The sequence below is a fragment of the Papilio polytes genome, unplaced genomic scaffold (assembly GCF_000836215.1).
Source record: "Papilio polytes unplaced genomic scaffold, Ppol_1.0 DF824381.1, whole genome shotgun sequence".
NCBI classification, from domain to species: Eukaryota; Metazoa; Arthropoda; class Insecta; order Lepidoptera; family Papilionidae; genus Papilio; species Papilio polytes.
In genome coordinates this window covers 66291-92083 of record NW_013524823.1, presented here as the reverse complement: position 1 = coordinate 92083, position 25793 = coordinate 66291, and the positions used below count along the sequence as shown (strand labels likewise).

The window sequence follows — 25793 nt, the reverse complement described above, 5'->3', positions numbered from 1 at the left end:
TACCTAACTATAGTGGTCTATAGGATTGTTTTATTTGTTTTTTAACACCGAACATCGAGGTGGTCAACGACGCCCATGGACATCCGCAACACCAGAGGAACTACAGATACAAATGTACACATAACTCATGTACATTTGCTGTTAATAGGGGGTTTATCAGAATAAATAATTATAATATTTATGTAGCCATTGTGTACATGTACAAATACATATCAATTGTCATTTTGGAACACATGTTTTAGTCTTAATCAACGATTTATTTGATCAAATACTAATAACAAACACACGACTTAAACGTGTAAAGAAATATAAAGTTTAGAATTAAACTCTAAGTACCGAAATAATCATATAAGGATACTGTATTACGTAACCGTCGTCGAAATTTCTTATGAATGAAATTTCATTCTATTAATGTAACATTTTAAAAGATCTCCTAATCTGTTCAGCTTTACTGAAATAGATAACTGACATAAATTTGTTGTTAAGTTGCAAAGCACACAATGTAACAAGAAAGGTTATCTTAAATGAAACTGTGATTAGCTTACTCCCGCTCTTTTACCTGAATCACTTAAATTATGAGCTCTTTGCGCGGCAAAGTTAACTTGTTCCATTTGTAAAGGGAAATGAGATAAATTTTAAATTTTCATCCGCTCGCTGACGGAATAATATCGCCAGTTATGCCTTAATGCTAGTTCTACACGTAGGTATAACAGTGAGGTAATGCAAAGACAGTGCTGTACTGCTATTGTTTGAGCTCACGGTTACTGCAAAATTTTACTACTATGACACATTCAATACAATCCCTACAATTATCTTTAAAACCGTACCTACAATATGCAGTGAATATCACGGCAGCCAGATTCCACGATTACTATTAATATAGTTCCGATCTCGGCAAATATGTTGATACAGTAGGGCTACTGCACTGTCCTACTGCTCCGATACGCTGTTCTGCCATCGTGTGAAACTAGCGTCGCATTTTAGTTAAGTCGTTTTTCTTTTATTGTGAGTTTTTCCTTTTTTATCCGGTCGTAATATTTAATTTTAAAGTGTAAATGTTATTTATCTGTCTTATTTTGACCCCAATTTAGTAATTTTAAATTTTATTGAGGTTGGATTTTTTTTTCATTGTCTACATTTGTCAAATTATCAATTGCAAATATCTAAATGACATGACATGATAACAAACCATGAAAACCTTGTTTCCTTGATGTTGGCAGCTTGTAGTTTATGGACCTTTTCCCACGTGAAGGTTTTTTTTCCCATTTATTTATCCCCTAAGTTTCATAGCGTGAAAATATATAGTCTGAAGCGAGTCGTAAGTGTAGGTCTTTTTATTAAAGATTATTCAAAAATATGCTGTGATTGCTGACATCATACGCCATTATGTAGTGTATGTTTACACTCTATTATATTAGTATAGATTATAAGGAGAAAGGATTTCAAAATTTGGTTGTATCGGAAAAACTCAAAAACTACTTAACTGATTTAGTAAATTCTTTTTTATTAGATAGCTACATTATTTATAAATTAAATAGAGTATATTTTATAACAACAGCTAGTAATAAATCAAAATGTCTAAAAAGGCGATGAATTCAGATAATTAAAAATAGTACATACTCTGCCCTTCTCCAGAATGGAAAAAAGCATTCATACATCTAATTGTTGACTCTATTAAAAGGTCACGAGCAACGTGTGTAGTTTTATTTTAATCTCATGCAATGCTTTTATTCAAATACCTGAATCTAACATTGTATTTACATTTGCGAAGTTCAAACCAGAGGCCAAGGTTACGTTAATACTGCATCAATAGTTGATTTACACGTCAAATACGGCTTCGACAGTGTCCTTGATTGCTTTACCGCATGAGAGAGGACTGTACAAACCAATTACGTAGTGATCAAGAGACAACAGTTCCGTATATTGAGTATGTTAACGTTGATTAATTAAATTTAATAAATAATATTAAATATATATATATATATATATGAACGGATGTCTAAACGAACGAAGCCAAGGCGGTTTGCCAAGTCAAAACGTAACTACTAATAAAATGCTCTTTGTTTTAGTCTTTGACAAGATAAACCCATCACGCGGTTTCAACGTTAGGTTAGGTTACTTGATTCAACAAAGATGTTCTTGAACTATAATTACCTAGTCGAGACCCAGTGTAGATCTGCACAAATTACAAATCTAGCAACAATCTTAGAGTCACGGAGTAATGGAATAGGGTAATTTACTCTTTGCACCCGCATTTAACTCTCTGTAAAGCCTTGATAGAGCTTGTTTCTGTTTCAGACACAAGCATATAATGATAGTTTGAAAACAATGTTAATTTAGATTAAGTGTTCTAAGAAATGATGTATAAAAAATCGTAAATCCAAATATATATGCAATTAAATAACATTTTGTTGTTTTATGCTGGGTTTCTGAAGTTTCCATTTATTTTGTCATTACCTTGCTATTCATTAGTGTTAGGTTGACCTAAGTTTCAAGTTTTCACACACGTTACGTAGCTCGGAAACGTATCTCATGATATCGAAGCAAAAATATTAACGTAGCTGGGAAACCATTAGTCCACTCCATATGAATTAAAAAGAATTAGGGTTGTAACGGAGGCGATTGACAATGTTTATTGCGATTTATTAAAGAAACAAAAACTAAAACTACGTTAATTCAAAATATAGGTTAGTACATAATTAAAAGATACAGTTAATTATGCAAGTAGTTTTAATGTTTTATACAATTATATTATAGTTAGTTGACATATCACGCCCGCGCGAGCAGCATCAAAGATACCTAATCGCCCCACTCGCGAAAAGACGTAAATTAACCTCCGTTATAACTCCGCATAAGAAATAACGGAAGCGGATGCGGAAATATCATTTTTTGCGGACGTTCCGCACTTGTGGATGCCGAAGCGGAGTTCCGTTACAACCCTAAAAAGAATAACCGTAAAACTTTTATTAAAACAGCTTACTGATTCTAATTTCAAGAGGATGATATTATCCCTATTACCACGGAAACCCATATTAATTGAACAGCAATTTCAGCAAGCATTTACATCGGATTAGTACATGAATAGAGAATACCGAAGCCTCACATAAGGCTTTGTAGGATTTAGATAGGTGCATTTGCTCACACACTTTGAATGGCTGTTCATTCAAGTGAATACAATTCTAAATATATACCTTCAAACGGATCTGAATCACTATGTGAACGGACAAATGTTGAGTGGAAACGATACTGCAATATTACAGAAAATGTTGACTTACTTGACACTTATTCCCTCTATACTATTTACATTGTTGTACAAACTATATTCAGCGTAAATGTGAAATTATTTTATAATAACAGTCCTCTATAATTGTTATTACTCTTTTAAATGTTTTGGTAAACATTTATTAAAAAAGAGAAATTTCCTAGAAAGCTATAAACTATATAAATCACGCATTTCATCCTGTATTTATTACATATTGTAATTCAAGTACACGGGAATAAAACGCGTAAATCGGATCCCTTGTATTTGCCTTTTTAATCTTACGTAATTTAAAAACAAATTACGTTTTTAGCTACACAAAACAAATACAGTGTAAAAACATCTTGAAAAACGTTTACAAAGTGGTTGATGTCGTAAGTTATGAAAAAATTTGCGATAAAATATTTTAATCGAAAACGGTATAAAAAAGTTAATCTAAGAGACTACAGAGTGAAGTGGCCCTCGATACAGGCATCCTTACTTAGTATGAAGAATCACTCAGCGACTTTCAAGTCAAGCATCATCCGTTTAATTTAAAATCAATTAAATATGTTTGTAATTTAATACTAATAAGTTATTTTCTTTAGTAATGTAAATGGACAAGAAGAGCGAGGTTTATTTGAATTGTTATTAAGGGTTTAAAATAAAACATTACCGTTATGCTTAAGACAAATGCAAAGAGCAAAACGAATTTCACAGACTTGAAAATGGCATATATGAAGAGCAGGCTTCATGTGTTCTCTGCATATATCTGTATATCCAGGTATCTGGCTGGGTGTACATACTTCTAATGGACTTAGTGCAATATTTTTTTAATACGACGTATAATACTTAAATGCATTTTTTTTCACTGTTACCTTGTTTTGTACATATTTACTCGTAATAGATCTTTTTAAACAATATACATAATACAAAAGCAAGTGAATATTGAGTTTAAATCAATAATTAAAAAACCTTCTTTGGTTAATAACAATGATTATATAAATTTAACATTTAATGTGTGATTTATGTATTTAAAGTAATTACTATATTTATCCGAAAATAATATCTTTGTCCCAGCAAAAAAAAAAATATGGCTACCGTACTAATTGATTGTTTCCCAGCCGTAGGCATCGAGTATAGTCCAACACATTGTCTCTTCATATTACTAAACTAATGAATCAAAATATTATTTTTCCTTGATCACACGATATTACCCGTCCGTATCCTATATAATGTTATCATACATAATAGTTTTTACAAATAATAAACATTCGTAAGAAAAAATACAGAACACGAAAGAGAGAAAAAATAACTATGTCATTTTAAATCCATTCTTTTATTGCAGTCGTAAAAGATTCATTTTAGACTATATGTATTTGTTAAATTTTAAAGTAACTAATATTTCTTTCTAACACAAAGTCTGGTTCAGTAAATATTTGGGTTAAAATGCTTTGTTAAAAAATCAGTACCTATTCGAATTTCGTAGTAGTTTTAAATAATCTTTTCGAATTCAAACATTTTCGAATAACGTAATAAGTTGTGTGAATCGCCTCTAAAGCTTGATTAAAGTAAACCCAGTTGTACAAAGCCATCTCGTATAGCATCAAAAATTCCATATACTGTAAAGAGCCACCAATGCTTATAGAATAAATAAACGCCTAGTAATACTCGATTAACCTGGTTTTCGATTGCCGCCAGCCTCGGGCACGTGCTCCATGTATGCCGTTTATAGTATTGTAATTTGGTAACACATATTGACTTAAACCTTTGCGGCACACAATTGACCCTCCGAGATATTTTTAATGAATTTGCCTCTTTAAATTGCAATATTAACATTCATTTATTTTTATAAAAACTTTTATTTTTATAGCAACTTTTATGATATTCTCAATTAGGATTTAACAGACTATGAACCAACTAACCAATCATTTTCACAGCCGATGTAACTTGCTAGATCTGTTCATCTCGCATGGATGCACTTTTCACTGTATTGCAATAAACACTTTTCGCTTCAAAAAATATATAAGGAAAGTCGAATGCTTTCAATAATAGAAAACTCTAGAACCAGATTTTTTACTTGAAACGTATAAAAAACGAAGATATTCGAAATGTTATTAGCGTTCGTAATTCAAAAGCATACTATATAAAAAAAACTCAACTCCGAAAAATAGTGGTAGATAGAAATTCTAAATTACAACAATTTAAAACAAATTCTGTTTAGCTGGTAATTATTCAAAAAATGTTTTTCTAATGTTATCAAATACGATGGTTTGATAAAACATTATTTTCCCAATATGGAGAAACACTTTTAGGTTTAGCATCGTTTTCCGTAAACATATTACCGTTCGAAAGCTTCTAGCTTTTTGAGTCGTACTTCAGTTTTCACGTTTCATTAAATTTATAATTCATAGAAATGCTTTATTTTTCACGTATATTTAACAGGCTTTTAACACTAGCATTTCTAAATATTACATTGGTTCAATCATGATAGCAAAGGTATTATAAAATTTATGCATAGAAATTAACTTTTCTCCTACCTCGTCTGACGTTTAGCAGATTAAAGGGGTTGGGGTGGTTTGCTTTAACAACTAATCAAGAAAGTGCATCGTAGCATAGAAACGCGGTCTCTACGTAGTTAAAACTAATCCGTACAGTCTATTATAGGCGCTTAATTCGCAAGTTTCAATGTATTTTATGATCAAACTTTATTAAAACTGTTACAATTTCAAAATGATTTTTTATGTGATTGGTTGTGGTTTTTATTCCGTTTCTAAAACTATACTGGTATTTATTCTATAGATATTTAAATTATCTTCTTGTTAGAAAAAAAAAACAAATAAAAAATATAAATTCAATCATTTAATACATCTTGGATTACTGATAAAAGGCAAAGAGATTTTTTATACCAGGGTCGAGTTCCAGTAACAGCCAGTTTAATATTATTAAACAGGCGGTAGCCTGGAGCTCTAAGAAATAAACTATGAGAGTAATAATTCATGCTTAACCACTACCTTTACCTTCACCTTGAGTCTCAGTATTATACTTAACTGCATTTAATTTAAAACCTCCTACGCTCTATTTCATTTTCCTACATATTTTACAAACATGCAATAATAAATAAATAATAAACGGGCATATTTATACAGAATGTCCGGGAAAGACGTCTACAATGGATTACGAGAGATTCCTTGTTTGGAAATGTAACAATCTGGCCCAACTTACCTCTATCTAAAGTTGCTTCGGTTGGGCGCTAGAGGGCTCTACAGTTTTGATTGTATTCATTCAAGTATCTCGAAAATTCTTAATTTTTTTTCATATCGAAAACACAGTTTTTCTTTGATAAACTACACCTTTTTTGACCGACTTCCCAAAAGAAGGAGGTACTCAATTCGTCTGTATGTTTTTTTTTTATGTGTATTAGTAGTGTTTTTTTTTTTTTTATAATATAAGGTGGCAAACGAGCAAGCGGCCACCTAAATCCGCCAAAATGGCGAAGCGACCGCTGCCCATAGACATCCGCAATTGCAGATGCGTTGCCTACCCTTATACGACGGAGGAGGAGACGCATATAAACAGGATATTTCCCCTTCCTATGCATCTCCTCCACCGTCAAATCCACTTCCCCTTCCCATCCTCTCTTTATGAGAAAAGGGTGGTGAAGGGAAAGGGACTTAAATTAGGCCTCCGGCACCACACTCATCAGACGAAACGCGGTATTGCTTCCACTTCACGCCTGTTTTCTGTGTGTTAGTAGTGTACCAGGCGGTTACAAAAACATGATTAAAATCTACGATCATTGTCAATTTTTTCTTAGGTAGACCTCTAGCGTCCAAACGAAGCAACTTTAGACAGAGGTAAGTTGGTTTAAACCGTATATTTTAGACCAAGGAACCTCTGGTAGTCCATTGTACACCTTTCCAAGACTGTATAAACCAATCGCTTGAAAATAATAATCACGTGTTTATTCATGGTTCGTTTCTAAGTCATTAGTAAGATTATAATGGAACTTTGATTAGATATCAAGACAGCGTTCCGTTTTTAATGAAACTTTTGCACTTTCTTTTGAGATTATCATTTACTTTACGTGAAATTGTATAACGCCTACCGAAATGTGATGGTATAAACGATACTAGCTAAAACTGTATACATAAATACTAAACAATTCTTATGAAACTGAATTTCTTTAATTTAAAACTCGCCGGCTGGAAACTTTGTCATGATCTTGTTGCCAAATAGGTCAATAAAAGGCTAGCGATCACGGAATTACATTAGCATAGCTTAATAAATTGCCAGTTGCATTGCTTGATTCCAGTAGCTCCGTGGTAAAACTTAATGCTCGAACTTCGTGATAGGAATATTGTTTTAATCACGAAACCCGGAATCCAGAACACGTGGAAAACTCTGTGAGGGTTTGCGACCGCACGCCTTAGCGTTCATGCAATGTTATTTAAATATTCATGTTCAGTATGATCGCGTTTTACAGAGTTATATAACTCCATTACACTGGTATTTTTATTTATAAATTGAACGTTTTAGTCTTATTTACTCATGCTATAGACCTGGCGAAACTTCTTAAGATATACTTTTCTTTATACTTACGTTTTAATATTAAAAAACGAACCAGTTTTCAATCGAAGGTGTTATAGCTTCTATAAAAATGTAAAGGTCTTGAATTGACTTCAATAAATATAAATTGATTCATTAACCTGTAATTATGTGATGAAAATTAACCGACGTCGTCATGATAAACTGAATTAATAATTAACTAAACGTTCCCAGTTTTATAGTTCAACAGTTCAATTAAAATTATGTTTATAATTTTTGAATATTGCAGCTAACATTATTCAGAGCGGAATCAATTAGTAATGAAACAACGCAATTGTGTAATAATTAATATATTGTTTTCTATAATTGTATTCAAAGTTGTCAAAATTTTATGTTTTCTCGTAAGAATAACAATTTAGAATGCGATACGCTTGTCCAGTTGTTTCTGTATAAAATATATACACTTCTCATCATCCTCCTATTCCTAATCCCGTAGGGTTGGCACAACAGGTTATTGTCCTTCAAATAACTATCATACGGCTTCTCAGTCATCACTCTTTTTGATCATGTCACCTTTCACGCAATTCATCCATCTCTAGGTCTACCTCTACCGATGTATAAAAGTACTAAACTACGATAAGTATTATCTCTAGAAAAGTATACTGTTTCCTATAACTTCTCCTAAAACTAATTTACAATGACTAAACTATTGTTTCCATATAGTTCACATATATGTAGTTAATCCCCAAAAAAAATCAAGTGGCTTCGCCTTAGACTTTTACCATACAGTTGATAATCTTTCCCGAAGTCGGTACAAATTGTTTAATTAACAAGAATGGGAAAATCCTTAGAATCGCGTTATAATAACCTAATATTTGTTACCGTTAGATATAAGCCTCATTTTAATAAATAAAATAAAGGTTAAATGGTATTAACTAAATAAATACAAGCGAGCTAGAGATAAAAGGATTACTGTTATATCGCGAAAATAAAATGACCACGCAATTTAATGGGCAAATTAAAAACCATTTTGTGGAACTACAAAATAACGATGATAATTTTCACGAGTTGTAATTCGTTTTATGGCTGCGGGTTTTAAATGAATTTCAATGTCAGTTAATGGAAATCAATTAAATAAAAAAGTTGTGTCCTTCAAATTTGTACGATATCGGAATATACGAGAATAATCTAGATATTGTAATTATTCAATGTCGTTATGTAATACTTTGAAACATTTTCATTTGTTATTGTCGTATACACGCGTTAAAATGCCACGGAGAGGATAAAATTTCTAACAAATTAAAATAAAATTCAAAACAAAATTTGATTAACAAAAAAGGTTTTATTTGAGACACTAATTCTAACTCATTATTAGACGTATGTATGTTTTTGCCCTAAAAAAAAACTAAAAACATTTTTGTTGCCAGCTAATGTGAGTTCTCACCGAGTTGGTAAGTGCCCACCTAAGTTGGGAGTGACTAGGCCAAAGGTAACCACACTGACCTAGTGCGGCTTGGTTAACTACACATATTATCTTTAAATTTATTGCAATAACATGTTTTCTTTAATCGTAAGAATATGAGTTAAATAAACATAATAAATTGGGAAAAATTGTAAATACTGGCTACTCCCGTGCGGCTTCATCCGCATGAAATTATGAAAATTTTTTTTATTGCTTACATTTGTCAAATTATCAATTACAAATGTCAAAATGACATGACATGACATGACAACCCTTAGCAATCTTTCTTTCTTGATGTTGGCAGCAACTTAAGGTCTCTTTCTCACATTAGGGTTTTTATCCAAAATATTTACCCCCTAAGTTTAATGGCGTAAAATATATAGCATAAACCCTGACGTATGTGTAAGGCTTTTTATTAAAGAGAGGACTATTCAAAAACATGCTGTAATTGCTGACATCTTAGGCAACAAAGAAGTGTGTGTTTACACTTTATAATAATAGTATAGTATAGATAAATGCACCGCCGACGCTCTCTTCTATAACTTAATTTTATTTTAATTGAATTGTCTATAAATAAAAAAAAAACAACGTTTATATTTACCTCCTCGACATGCCTAAGCAACTGATCATTTTTTAAACTTTAGTTACAGTATACCGAGACAACCGAGGAACCAAAAAAAAAACATTTAAATTTGAATAAAACGTATTGATTTCACTAATGGTACAAATTATTGTTATGAGACATCGTTATCTTGTACTACGAGTACAACTCATCGCGTTTAGTTATTAATACTGTATTATAATAATGTACTTGACCTTTGTGTAGCGTAGCTTAGCACGTGATCGTCTGCGAGTTTTCATTTCATAGAACCAAGGTTGAATCCTGCCGCAAGCCGCTAGTAATTAATAACAACGTACAATAATCTGCCCGAGCGAAATAAATTAAATATGCTTTTTACTCTTTATCTCGCGTTATTTCTCTAAACACCGTTTACCGGTGTACTATTTTTTATTACTTATTTAAAAATTCGAAAGCATTAATTTACAAAAACTTACCTCGAGTTTGATAATAGAAATATTCGGTGTCATTTTAAATTGATAGCTTAATCTAAAAATAACTTTAAGTAATAAAACAAAAAGATTGTAAGTGACGGTACTTTGAAAAATGCAACTTCCAATTGGCAGAAGAAATTTTTAAAACTGTTTCCAAAAATGTAATCGTAAGCAATTATTTTTTTGTGATCTATGCGTAGCGTAGTATGTCAGCAATCTTAGCATATTATTGAATATTTTTTCTTTAATAAAAAGCTCTACTCTTACGACACGGTTTCGGCTATATATTTTCAAGCTATTAAATTTAGAGTATAAATAAATTGGAAAAACTTCTTGTGGGAAAGAGACTATAAACTAGAAGCTGCCAACATTAAGGAAGCAAGATTATTATGGTAACGGTAATATTGTCATTTGCAATTGAGAATTTGACATATAAAAATAATAAAATTTATGAAATAATAATGTCATGCGGATGAAGCCGCACGGGAACAGCGAATATTTTAATAAATAGTAAGAATTCTCTCATGCAGTCTTTATATAAATTTATATGCAAGTAGAAATATCAATACTTCAACATCAGTGTTTATAAAACCGTAGTCGTCGTTTCTGTAGGGGTCGGGCGCAACTTGCATAAGGCACGTGTTAGGTGCCGTGTTTCAAGTTCACGCAACAACCCGAGCAACTTTATCTCTCTACACTCATCACCTCTGTAACCTACACTTCATTATACAAGCCTGTAAACTTATATTCCTTTCGCTAACCTTGACTTATAAACTTGCACCGAATGGAAAAAGGAAAATGTTATTATGATAATAATTATTTTTAAAGCATTTGTTTTTTTATTTAGTAAATATTAAAAAATCTATTTATGAAACGACAAGAGTTTCAGCAGAAGGATGATAATTGATTTTAATTTATAAATAACTAGCTTTCGCCCGCTACTCCGTCAGCTTGTAATTAAAATAAAGGAAGTAGCCCATGTGTTCTTTCAGACTATTCTCTATATCTATACCAAATTTCATCGATATCCGTTGACCCGTTTAGGCTACAAACTCCAACAAACATCCATCCATCCATCCATCTATCTATACATTCGCATTTACAATATTAGTATGAGTATGAAAATATATGAAAGTATTAATATAAATATGTGTTTTATAATTCAAGCAGTTCACTGTACTTTCTATTATTAGCAAGATAATTACGTAAATATGTCTGTAAAGTTTTTTATGAGACCAATTAAAACTTAGATATCGACAACAGAAACTTTGTCCGGCTTGTAAATGAAAATGTTAAAGTAAATTTGTATATTTAATAAAGCAATTTTTCAATTCGAGTTGCAAGTACTGAAACTCGATAGGTTGATATTGAAATTTCACTGAAGTATACTGAATTCGCTAGCGTACTGGAATACTGGCTAGAATTATCAATTTAATTTGTTATAGTATTTTTGTTTTATTATGATACTATAATAGCTGTTCCTGTGCGGCTTCATCCGCATGAAATTATAAAGACTTTGTTTTATTGTTTACATTTGTCAAATTCTCAATTGCAAATGTCGAAATAACCGTTACCCTGCTTCCTTAATGTTGACAGCTTGTAGTTTATAGTCCCTTTCCCACATGAAAGTTTTTTTTTCTATTTATTTACCTCCTAAATTTAATAGCGTGAAAACATATAGCCTAAAGAGTGTCTTCAGTGTAGGGGTTTTGTTTAAAGAAAGAACTGTTCAAAAATGTCAAGTGATTGCTGACATCCTTTATTCTATTATTTTTATTGCATAGCATGCAAATAAAATAATCTATAACATCCAATAATAATATATTTTTGAATACAACCGATCTCAAACACTTGTAATCTATATGAAACCTTCGCTTTGTGTCAATTTCAACATTAACGTTCGGAATTTTATATCAAAGTTAAATATGTCAAGGTATTTATAAATTGATAGAACAATATATATTGAACATATCGAGGTATTACTTCGCTCTTCGTCTTTGCATCTTACACTTAGTATTCTCCTTTTAACATCTATTAATAGATTCAAGCAGCTTTCCCGTACACACGAGAAATTTCGGCCCACTTGGGACACTAATATAAGGTAAGTATTCAATTAAACATTTGGTTATCAAAACCTCATCATTTATTCCAATGGTCTAAATAATAAACGTCCAATAAATTTCCGCATAGCATTGACGCATTATCCAGTTTACCCTTACGCTAGTGCCGCTCGAGAACAGAACAAGTACGCAGAGTAATAGACAGTGCAGTACTGTAATTGTTTGAACGCACACGATAAGGTAGAGCAGTGGTGATTAACAGTAAGTCTACTGCTCTGCTCACTATTGTAACATCGCATACAACAACGGTATCTAGAAGTACCAAGAAACTAAATCTTGTCGATCTCGGTTCTATTCAACTTTTACGCTGTCTCAACACAATGTTGAACGTACTCGTATAAGTTAAGCTTTTAGATAGAAAATAAATGTTTTTTGCATTTTTCTTGATAAATTTCAAATCTTGGACCATATCGTTGTTCTAAATGTTTTATTAAGCACGCGGTAAGTACGGGAACATTGTGATATCGTTAATAATATAGATCAATTTAATTCATCTAAACTTTCGCATTTTTGATATAAGTATGAAGTATGTAAGTATTGTTTTTGTAAGCTGTATTATAAAGGTAATTTTATACCTTGCCCTAAGTTAAAGATAATTGCTAGTTTTAGTTGAGGCTATTATTTCGCGATTCCACAACTAACGAGTATATCGCGGGTTACGAAAATTGTAAGCAATAGTTTTTTTTATTGTTAAAATGAATAAATGATGTAACAGACCCAATTAATTAGTGAATTTTATTAAGCTTGTTAAATATTAAAATCCGAGAGGTCGGCCGCTGCGTTAAAATCATGTATCTCGTAGCTTAATTAAAAACAATACTTGCCATGGTATGATTTCCGAGTTCGATTACTAAAGGAAATAAAATTGAATTTTCATTTATCAGAGAATCAATTATGTAGTATTAAAGGTACTAAATAATATAAGTTATTTTGTTAAAATAATTTAGTATCTAAATATCTTTAAAAACATAAAAACGTCAACTGAAATGAAACGCCTCAAATATAATATTCCAATGCAATTATAGGCAAATAACTTTCGCCCACAACTCCGACCACCTGGTATTAAAAAAACTAAAGTAAGTAGCCTATGTATGCTTCCAGATTAAGCTCTACATCTATCTGTTCAGTCGTTTAGGCTACAAACTCTAATAACCATCTAAACTTTCATATTTGTAATATTAAAAAGATATATAGTATTGTAATAGTAATAGTATGATTTTAAAATATATCTTAGTACAAGTTGCTTAAGTGTTATAAAATAAACGATGTCAATATGCGGAAAATACACAGTAGCAAAGTGTAAAGTGAACATTAACAAAACATACAATGTCTTTGTATAGAGTCCATATAGCGCTTCCGTTGTTGGTCTTTGTAATCCGCTTAAAGCATGACCGTGGAGTTCTGATCATAGTTCTCATTAACGAAGCTTTGGTACATGTATACACTTGCTTACATTATTATGCATCATTCGTTTAATATTTTTAAGAAATATATAATAAAATATTTATTCCAATTTAAAAAAAATAGCTAAAAGCAATCTATGATGTTTACTTTCTTCTTGGAGTTCTATATTAGTATTCATTTTTCTATAAATTTCTTATGAAGAAGTGGGATTTCAAAGAGCAGACAGCCTTTTGTAATAATATTGACGGCATGTAGATTTTTTCCAGTAATGTTGTTGATATAAAAATGTACATTCGTAAATAAAATTTAATTTAAACGGTCCTCTATGCGTTCTTACTTAGTCTGATGTTGGTGATGGATTTATTATCATAGTAACATTATTCTAGCTTAGCTAATTTATTAACTTTTTAATATAATAGTTATAGGTAGTAGATAATAGATAAAAGTCATCTCTCTAACAAACTACTGTAACTAATTTTATAGTTCGCACATAATCCATCATGCTTAAAGAACAATCAATTTCACTTTTAAGCTTCGCTCCAAGGTCCGCAACAAAAGAGCTAAGTAATATTGAGTTGCTTTCGAACTTGAACTTTGCTTCGAAGTTATCCTTTTTTACTCATTGCGGCATTAGCTAAAAGGAAATAGATCAATTTTCATTGTTCTCTTTTGTGCTCCTAGGGAAATGTAATAAATGAGATAATTAACCACTTCTTACGTGAACTTTAAAACTAAGTTAATTGCTAACGTACGTAGTTTACCATAAATCTTAAGATAATATACAAAACCTGCTACACAGTTTAAAAAAAATTTTATATGTTCATATTTGAAAAAAAGGTCTAATAAAAATACAATTGGTAGCTACAATACTCCCAAATTACTTCTTTGGTTCTTCCATTAACAGTGGCAGTGCCCGCTTTAACATCTTAGCACAAATGGGCCGGCACGCCCGGTGCAATACCACGACCACACAGAAGACAGGCGTGAAGTGGAAGTAATTCCGTGTTTCGTCTGATGAGTGTGGTGCCGGAGGCCTAATTTAAGTCCCTTTCTCTTTACCACCCTCTTCTTATAAGGAGAGGGTGGGAAGTGGAAGTGGATTTGACGGTGGAGGAGAAGCATAGGAAGGGGAAATATCCTCTTTATGTGCGTCTCCTCCTCTGTCGGACTCGGGTAGGCAACGCATCTGCAATTGCGGATGTCTATAGGCAGCCGTCGCTTCGCCATTTTGGCGGATTCAGGTGGCCGCTTGCTCGTTTGCCACCTTATGTTATAAGAAAAAATGGAAAGTCCAAAGTTATGGAAAGATTGCATTCGTATCATACCACATAATTTGGTGTAACTGTATTTAGGACAGTGAACAAAAAAACATACAGATGAATTGTGACCCTCCACATTTTCGCTTAATAAAAAAGACATGTGAATACCACGAGAATTTCTTCGACAGAAACGCTGAACTATCCAGTGGGAATTGCCTAACTGTTATCACAAACGCAAAAGTAAATAAGAAAACAAAATTACTCTCCGCTCCGCAACTTAACTTAAACAGTAAAACTGCCGACAAACATTGCGCGATTAAACACTGCAAAGTTCTCAACAAACAAGATATTTTAAAAACTACCAATTTGGGCTTTGTTCCTCTGAGCTGATCGAAAACTTAAAAATAGATGCAACTATGAAATATAAAATAGCAACAATGTTTACAGTAAATTTTATTTAGTCATAATTTTTTACTTCGGAACTATCCTTTGTTATATCTATTGACACAACTGTTCCCAAAGCATCCCTTGCCGTCAATGTCAATTTGATAAAATAATTCCTATTCGCTTTTCTTTCCTTCCTTTCTATTTACGAAAATGCTTCTTTTTTGATATGGATCATATATTCTTTACCGAAAAGGTTAAAAATAGAGTTTTAAGCTATGTATTTATTATGTATTTTTTTAAACATTAAAAAAATTTAAGAAAGACGACAACTAAAGTTTTCAAATAAGTTAGCACTTAACCTATTCGTCAATTTAAAATAAAAACTGCTCATACTAATATAATAAATGCGACACTATAGATTGATGGATGGATGAATGGATGGATGGATGGATGGATGGATGGATGGATGGATGGATGGATGGATGGATGGATGGATGGAATTGGATGGATGGATGGATGGATGGATGGATGGATGGATGGAGAAAGAAAGATAAGGATGGAAGAGAAGAACACGTAGGCTACTTGCATTTGTTTTGTTTTTATTCCGCCCCGACGGAGTTGCGGGCGAAAGCTAGTTAAGTTATATAATTGAGCAATTATCATTTCTGTCTAAAAAAAAGCTATTTAACGTATAAAATGAATTGACCGTGACCGTTTGTCGTTTACTTTTCCAAGTTTTATATCCCACAAATGTTATAAAATAAATTTGTTTTTTCTTTGTAAGTAAAACTAGATTAAATTTTCCGTTTCAAGATTCGTTGCAGCATACATTCGTTAGTATTGAGTTGTTCTTTGTTAATAAAAATAGCAACAACGAAAAGTGAAAAGTAAAAAAATATACATTTCGTTCGTTAGTCGTATTCTTTTCATATGCCGTGTTGGCATTGCGTGCTGTATATTCACTTATGTCAGAATTTAAAAAGAGCTTTCATTCCAATTTTATTTGTCTAAACTAAAAAGTAACTTCGTCCGCACGGTATTAGAAAACAAAACTTGGTAAGTACCCTATGTGTATCCAGACTAAGTTCCACATATGTACTAAACATGCTGCGGTAAGTCGTTTTGGAGATACGTATAACAAGCATCCATCCAAACTTTTATATTCATAATATAAGTATGGAAATTATGATGATTTTTTGACGTGTTTAAATTAAATCAATGATTTTAAATTCAAGTCATCAAAGCAAAGTATTTTAAGAAAAAATCTGATATACACTTACTTTTTTAAATTTATTCGTATCGATATTCCATTAATTTAATTAAAATAAACGCTAATCTTACAGTTTGCGTATTGTATGAAATAGAGGCTTGAAATGGTAAAGCAGTTTTCGAATAAAGGTCACTCTCAGTCGGCTCTTGCAAAGGCTGACGTTTAATGAAGGAATCTCGGAATTTCACTCGTAAAGCCGTTAAGAACATGAATACGAAATTCGGATTGATTCCTTTGTATTGGAAACGACATTGGGGTACAAAAACATTTATAAATCGATGTTTTTTCTGAACCCAAGATTGATACAAATTAAAAAGGCAATGAACTTAAATGTTTTCAATTAAAAATAGTATAATTTCTTTATTAACGTTGCGTAATTAAATTCGCAACAAATTACATGACTACTTTTGATGTCAGACAGATATCAAAAAACACTTTTAATATATTATTGAAAGTGTTTGGAAGCGAGAAAAGACTGTTTATTGCCGCCGAGGCCTGACAAAGTCGAAAGTTCAAAGGCTTTGAAATATACAAGATATTTGTCTATTGGGAATTATTAAACATTTTGAGAGGATTGTGCCTTACTTTAATATTATAGCGTTTTCGAATATTGATATACTTTTTAACATAAAATGTAGTAAATGTAAATGTTCAACGCAAATGATATGTATGTGACAGGAGTATCCCCTTGAGTGTTCTATGGCCACGGATTAAATGTTGAAAATGTTTTCTTATCGAAGTGTCAAAAATGACTAAGTCAATGTCAATGTCGGATAAGAAAACACAAGTAACAACTGTACCCTTGTAAATGCCAATGCTATTTTATTTCTACTTTGTGAAAAAGTTTCTCGGACTGTAGTCCATTATCCAAGTTCCATAAAGAAGTTCAAAGCTACCGAAGTACTAATGAATAAAAGCGATGAAAACACAAGATGATTCATTGAATGAAAAAAAAATAATATAAAATATAATACTCAAGTTAACGCCGCTTCCGAACAACACTAGAGCATTGACGGGCTTATTTCCCTAATGCGATTGCGATGTTATTGTGCTGTCTAGATTAAAAAACTAGATTGAATAGAATATTAAAAATCAAAGTACAAAGATGTAATAGGTTTTCAATATTCTCAACAAGTGTTAAACGTGATATCTATTTATAATTTAATAGCCATTTGCAGTAACTCCGCTGTTTTGAAATTGAACTTTATTTTGCAGAAAATGAAATGGAAAATTTAAAGCCTTTCCCGAGCAAGTCGTAACTGCGGATTTTCTAGGAACATTTCAGCTCGTCAGCATTCCCGTTCGAGAATATTGACTTTGAAGACTGCATTTTAATTTTGTTATCTCTTTGTAATTGAATCAGTTATAGATTTTATTTTAGTAAACAACTTTTTATTAGCGTTTTATGGTCTGCGACCCAAGAAATGTCTTTTTAAATATTATAACTATTTAAAGTTGATTTCTCACTACTTGTTTGGAATTACACAATATTTTACTAAATAAAATAACTACCACATCACAACAATATGCGACTATGAACGATTTTCATAAGCCCTACAGCGGTAACAAACTTGCAACCGACGATAGTCCTGCGGCAATTCTCGCGGTTGCACATGCATAACATTGATGCCGGTACGTCGTCGACCGATCATGAATACGGCCCGTTTGTACCTTGCCGACAAATTTTAAAAACTAATCGTTTCAAACAGATTCATTCATAAATCGATACGATTCTACTTCATCAGCTCACCAAGCTATAGTCAACACGCTAGTCCAATGTGGGTTGGTTAAGTTTACTCATACCTTTGAGTTCTCAGATATGTTCAGGTTGATGATGCACACATTTTAAAACGTCACGGAAATCTACTTAAAGAATTCTCAAAATCTAAAAATTAATCTCACATGGCGAGATTCGAACCCAGGACCTGATTACAAATTAAGTGCTTAACCGTGAGACATCGATGCTCAATGAAAAAATAATTATATGAATACAATTAGAGCGGCTTTGACTAAACTATCGCACAACCGTTGTGTGATTGTCAATTGTTTGCCAAGTCAGCACGCTTTTAGGCAATTTGTAAAGGTGACATTTCCTTGTCAATCAGTTGGACCGTTAACTTAATATATCGCCGAAAAAGAGTTAAATGTAACACGTCGTTTTGTGAAATTATTTTCTGAGTGTACAACTTGCCTAGACAAATTACAAAGTGGCAGCATTCATAATTTGCCGATAACATGCGCGCCGCGGTTGTTCGCGTGCTGTAATCCGCTTGTGAACCGCGACAAGCGTCTCTCGGCGTCCGCAATCATATCGGCTTCCCACCCACATAATATGATCGATTTACATTTAATTCTTTATTAACAAAATATTTTAATAATTATTTTTTAGTCAGTCGGTAATTTAATCATATAGATTTCACCGTAAACATATCGCATTGTTGAGTTATAACGCGGATAGATATTTTGTAAGAAGGTAAATAAACTTCATACATCTTTAAAAATACGCCTCATATTTTTTTTTTGTGTTTGACAACTTTTGTTATGTTACTTTTTTAAAGTACAATATCGACCTATAGCGCCACGACAAATCACAATTCCATCTCGCTGTAGAGTTAGTGAATTGGCTTTTTTCAATTGAAGTTACGAACTTTCGATGCTATTCCGTGACTTTCCCTGAAAAAGACAGCAAAAACAATGCAAACTCGTTACAAATGAATCGGGACCTTAGTATAATAAAAGTGTATTGCATTGTTTGATGGCAGTACAATAAATCATTATAGAGAGGAAGTTACTGCTTAAGGAGATTGTCTTACTCTCGTTGCTTAACATAATTATTATTCATTAGACTAATTTATAGTGATTAACATTTTACTTGATTTATTAGACTTGAGCGTTAGTGTCTAGTTCGCGTATAAAGTTCATGAACTAAATTATTAAACAGCGTTGAAAAATAAATTGCCAGTCCAATTTCAATATTATTCGTGTATTTGCACACGTCAAATAAAACCTTTCGAGCACTGTAAAATCCGCACACTAGATGCGAGCTTTCATCTGTAACCTTGAAAATGTTGAAGTTTACATTTCGCTAGCGTAACCGTGACCATGAATATTTCTCAAAGCGCTGAAATATTTCAATTCTAGGAAATTAACAGCGAGGGAACTTGAATTACGTGAATGTTTGTTTTGCTTCCACTGAAAACCGTGAGCGCAATATTTAGTTTCAATAAGAGCGGAGCATTCAAAGCTCTATTTTATGTAATAAATGCAGAATCCTCGTCATGGTCAAAGCCAATGTCGCTTTCACGGAATATGAAAACAAATATGTGTTTCAATTTGCCGTTTCAGTTATTTGCTTCAGATAAATTAATATATTTTAAACAGTATTTTACGAGAATTTAATTTTGACATTAACATGTTCATACTGCATTCCTGAATTCGGATGACCAGAATGACAAATGTTAAACTTTATTAAATATTAAAGATTTATAAATAAATACGCCATCAAACCTGTTAACAAAAAGATTAGGCAGATGTTGATGTCTTATCAAATTTACTTGATAATAAGTATTTTTGTCTTTATTCCAAATATTTTGTATTTTTTATTTTTAGTTTTAATTGTAAAGCAATAATCGATAGCATCGACTGAAACAAAAAAATACTTATAAAGTAGACAAATAAAGCGATGTCAATACAACATAATTTATTTCTATAAAACTGTAGATGAATCAAGTGTCTTGGACGTTGATGTCGCTAGCTAAACACGGCGCGTGTGAATGCCCTGTCAGTGTATTTTTAGTTAAAATGTTTATAGGTTTTATATCATTATTGTGTGGAAATTCTAAAAAAGTTTTTTTTTTAACTTTAATATGCATTCGTTATTTCAATGGAAGTTAATGCAAAACAAGAATTTATATTTATTTAGATAAAAAATCCACGTAAGAGATTTAATAATGTTAAGGCGATTTAAATAATTGGCAGTATGAACTAAATGTTATTAATTTTATTTCGCTATTTATTTTGGATTCTAGTTGAATTTCGTATGATTCTATAAGGTTTAAGATGTTTTAGAAATAGAGTTGGCAGTAAAGTGGTCCATAAAATTGATGTTTTTAAAGTAACTGGGAAGATTGTGATGGTGCGATAATGGATTTAATTATTAAATGGGAGTGACATTGTAGTTGCTTTAGAATGATGTGAGAGCTAACAGAGACAGACCGCCTGACGAGGTCTCTTTAGATATATTTTTATATGAAACACGCAGAGTAATAACGAAATGGATTCCACCATGTTTCCCGCCCATATCATTACGGTTAAAACGTAAATTATTATACCAAGTGTTATGTGGAACATTTGTCGAATACTTTATTTCATTTTTATAAAGCATAATCTTCTAATTACTCATAACATGTATAAATGTTAAATATTTGAACATATACACGTTTGTATAATGAAATGTATGCTGTGAGAGTTATTCGATAATAGAAATGCCTAAAATATTGTAGCAAAGAGCAGCTTTGGCAACGTGCTGGCTTATATAATTTTTCTCTCTTTAATTTTTTCCATTCTCCGTCGCCCGTGATATAATTGTTCGATTTGTATTTCGATTAAAAATAAAACGTTAATAAAATTTTCTTTTTACAAACACTTAGATAAATAAAATGTATTTTTTTATAATCCGTTTAGGAGATCGCCCATTTTCTTTTGCTGCGGGGGTTTTCATATTTAAAATAAAATTTTAAGAAGAAATTATCGCATTTTATAACTTTTCAGTAATTTTACTACGCGATGTTTTAGACTTCAACGAATAATTTCGATTTCCCGGATAATTTTTTAATTCGAATATTAATATTTGGGTTTATTTGTTTTATTTGCGATAATTTCTTCCGTATTGATTTTTTAAATAAAAATAATATTTTATTTTGATCTTATTTTATACACAACATAATACACAAATTATCTGCAAAAAGTGTAAGAAAATGTGTGTTTGGTAATATAATTGAAGGCCCGTTCTATTTTATTTATTTTTGCCACTTCGAAATTTTTGTTTATTTGGCAAATAATTTAAATTTATATTTTTCTATCACAAACTTGGTCCCAAAATTTGCAGATTTTTTATTTAATTTTTTTAGTACAGGATTTTTTTTTTTCGATCCAAATAATTTTAAAATGTCATCCAGATATTTAAAAAATATTTTTAATATTGAAAAAAATTTTCACCAATTTTTTTATAGTGTTTTCAATAGTTTTAAAAATCTTCAAGAGTTTTTAAATTTAACGGCTTCTTCAAGTTTAATGTGGTTTTGGCGGGCAAAGTGTATTTTGTGGTGTAAATGTCTCATACTCACGCAGCGTGGTCGGCATGAGGCAACCAAGCTATGGCGAGAGCTAGGACGAGGGGGATCGTGTGCACGCCGCGAGATCGAGCCGCGTGCATGTTTCGCGCCCGCTAGCGGGCGGGCGGACGGAGGCTGCCGGCAGCCGCGTCACATTCAACGGACTAACCTGCACCCCGGCTTCGGCGCTACCGAGGCTCGCGCTTGCGCCCGACTACCTATCGACCGCAATCCGGTTGCCGCTTTCTGTTACCACCATGATGCTCAGATCCTCACTGGTCTTATCGAGCGACAAACACACTAGACACTCCATCTTGACACTGCGACACCACGGCTTCACGTGCCTCATGCGTTGCAAAAGCGCCCCTTCCATTTCCCATCGGAACCAACAGTTTTACAATCAACTGAAAAATATCGATCGAGAATATCGATTGAAATACTCCAACGACTTTTACAAACTGAACGTTGCGTGGCGACTTCCGTTACTTTATTCAGTTCAGAGTTCAGATCCGATTTATATTTACAATCATTTTTAAATATGCCTTTTAAAAGCTTATCACGGGCCGGTGGCATTAATAAGCCGCCAATGCTGACGCGTGAAATAAATTTAATACACAAATACTTCTGAAAAGCGCTGAAATGGTCAAATAAATGTAGTAATATTTTTGCGAGAAGATTTTCCTCTTTTACTAAAAAGTAGTCGATATAGTTTCAGAGAAAATAAATTTAATACATTGTTAAACTTTTTCATCAAAGTTGACGGTTGCAATGTGAACTTTTATTTGTAAATATTTGTCATATTTCTGAACTATTGCTAAAGTTTATTAGTTAATTTATATGAAAGTATAATTTACTATAATTATATTTAAATATACTGGTGTTTTGACCTTTTTTTTTGACAACTAAAACTTTCCCTGGTTTTGAATCGGTACTCTTTAGGGGTTTATAAGTTTACAATTATTATTTAAAAAGCAAGCATTTTGTAGGGTTTCTCGCTTGCAATCTTAGATTTGAGCGGCATTTAACTTCACGTGGAGTTCGGTCGTCGCTTTTTTGATATTGCGGCTACAAAGTGGCAAGGCTAAAGACTTCGCTATCTTAAAAACGATTATTTTAGCAATAGCTGATGCAATAAGAATGAATTTAACCTTTATTTTTGCTAAAGCACTAAGCAGTTCTTAATAAATTTTTAGTAAAACATGGGACCAGAGGATATCAAAAATACTTAGATAAAAAATTTAAAATGTTTGTCACGTATTATTAATAAATCTTCATTTATTATTTAATACAGGTCATTGATGATAAAAAAAAAATAAAAATACTTCATTGATCTAAAATAGTTTAGTACAGTTAGTGGGACTCTGTCTCCTGAGCTAGTAATAACTTTGTTTCAGGAGGCAGCGACTTCTTTTAACGATTGTCTTGCGGAATTTAAAATACATGGTTACAAAATAAGATGAGAGTTATACATAAAAAGATATTTTTTTTGTTATGAGCTACTTGGTGTATTGTATGTTTGTATTCACATGAATGTGCTTGGATGCTTGAGTGTGTGGACGTATACATGCGTATTTGGGTGTATATATGTGTGTTTGTTTTTGTAAATATATGTACGTATATTTATGTCATGTTTTAACTACTTTATATTTAAGCGTAACTAAGTCGTATACATTCTTTAATTTATTGAACTATTTTTAAAAAACTTTCTGTACCATCATAGTCAAGTGATGTTAGCCATTGTGAATGATGATAGTTAATGAAATTTAATGATACATTTTAATGTAACTTTTCATTTGGCTTCTGGTTAAATAAATAAAGTTAAGAATTATTCAGCTAATTACAACACTGTTGGTAGATATGTAACCGGGAGTACGCTATATGGCCCCTGGAACTTTTGGCACATCGCCAACACCGTGAGCGTTCCAAGGCATGAAGTTACGTACATGATACCTACGAAATTACACACATAAAATACAAACCTTATTCCGATTCCAAATTTTACATTTCTACAACTTTACTATGTTAAACAAATACAGTTTACTAAATCAATGCCTTCATCGCCCGTCCGTCCAAGGGCGCGCGGATGACAGAAATTCTAATTTCTTTCGAGTTCTAACTCTACCCATATATTTTAATAACACTGTACTAATTTTAGCACCTGGGCGTCTAATGTAGTTGTGGCGCAAAGTCGGCTTTAACATGGATGAATCCAAAGGACTTAGGCGTTTTTATCAATAAATAAATTTATTCCATGATACTTCGCAGTTTTTATTATAATACCTTTTAGTAAATGTACCATTAAGTCGGTACAACCTTGCGGATAGGCTGATAAAAATGTTCAAAATTAGATTTACCTTATAATCCAAATTTCTCTATCTATACTCATATTATACTCGTAAAGAGGAAAGATTTGTATTTTTGCATGTATTGAAATAACTCAAAAATTATTGAGTCGATTTTTAAAATAATTTCAGCTCTAGAAAGGTAATCTACAGGTCTTGGGTTCGAATCCCGCCATTTACCAATGTGATTTCCGATTTATCGAATTTTTATATGTACATAATTTACCCGACGTTTTTACAGTGAAGGAAAACATCGTGATGCAACCTGCACATATCGGCGAAGAAATTCAAAGATATGTGTGAAGTCAACCAACCCGCACTTGGTCAGCGTAGTTGACTATGGCCTAGTCACCCCTTATAAGGGTAGGCTCAGAGCCCCTCTGTCGGGAGGTATAGTGAGCAGCTGGTGTAATAAAATAGATAATATAATAATCTACAGGTAAACCGATAAAATCCATTTTTAATTACTATTATTCATTCTACATATAAGGCCGTTGTAGTATAACTGCAGAGTATTGAAATTCACATCCAATTCCTAGCTAAGGTTTTAAGAGCTAGATCCATTATCTTTCATAGAAACTAGTTCTAAATTGTATAACTAACATTCGGTTATCTATTCCAACTGAGCCGATAGACTCGATCGAGGATAGTTTATTACAGGGTAGCTGAATGGAGAATTTAATCCGTCTGTGGCAGCTTGTGATGCATGTTTCATAGAAAAGCAGGCGTACACCGTTGACTAAACTGTCGCACGACTGTGCGATTGTCGATTGTTTCGCAGTTAATTAAAAATCGAGTACTTTGCTATAAGCTCATAGGAATCAAAGTGCGACTAAACAGTCGTGAGATATTTTGGTCAAAGGAGCGCGCGCGCTCTTAATATCATCGTAGATAAATTTACTTTCGAAATGTGAACGATATAATTTTTGTTAATATAATTCATACAGTTATGGGAAACATCGTAATCCAACTAGCACTTAACTGCAAAGAAAATCAAAGATGTATGTAGAGTTAACCAACTCGTACTAGGTCAGAGTGGACAACTATAGGTATAGTTATTGCTGAGTTGAAACTCTTATCCATATACGTTAAGCGATATTATTTTCCTAAAATAACCTGTTCTTAATGCTATGGTAAATATCGAGAAACATAAATAATGTATAAGGGCTAACATAATCATACTAATATTATAAATGTGAAAGTTTAGATGGATAGTTTGTAAGAGTTTGTCGCCTAAATTGCTGAACGAATCTCAATTAAATTTGGCATTGTTTTTTTATAAATACCGCGCGCGCGCACCCAGCGTACGGACGTACTTAATATCAATATTGCTCTTTACTTAGTTAAAAATGGTTCAATGCAAAAAGTGTAAATTGT

General features: G+C 32.2%; 1 protein-coding gene across 1 annotated transcript in view; it reads right to left on the bottom strand.

Annotated features, from left to right (window-relative positions):
- LOC106111893 (gamma-aminobutyric acid receptor subunit beta-like) overlaps positions 1 to 22175 on the bottom strand; it is a 34388-nt gene extending 12213 nt beyond the window's left edge. Inside the window, exon 1 of the mRNA XM_013294091.1 lies at positions 22087 to 22175. Within this exon, the coding sequence (XP_013149545.1) occupies positions 22087 to 22175 (89 nt within the window). The remainder of the gene's footprint in view (positions 1 to 22086) is intronic.
- Between the last annotated feature and the right edge of the window lie 3618 nt (positions 22176 to 25793).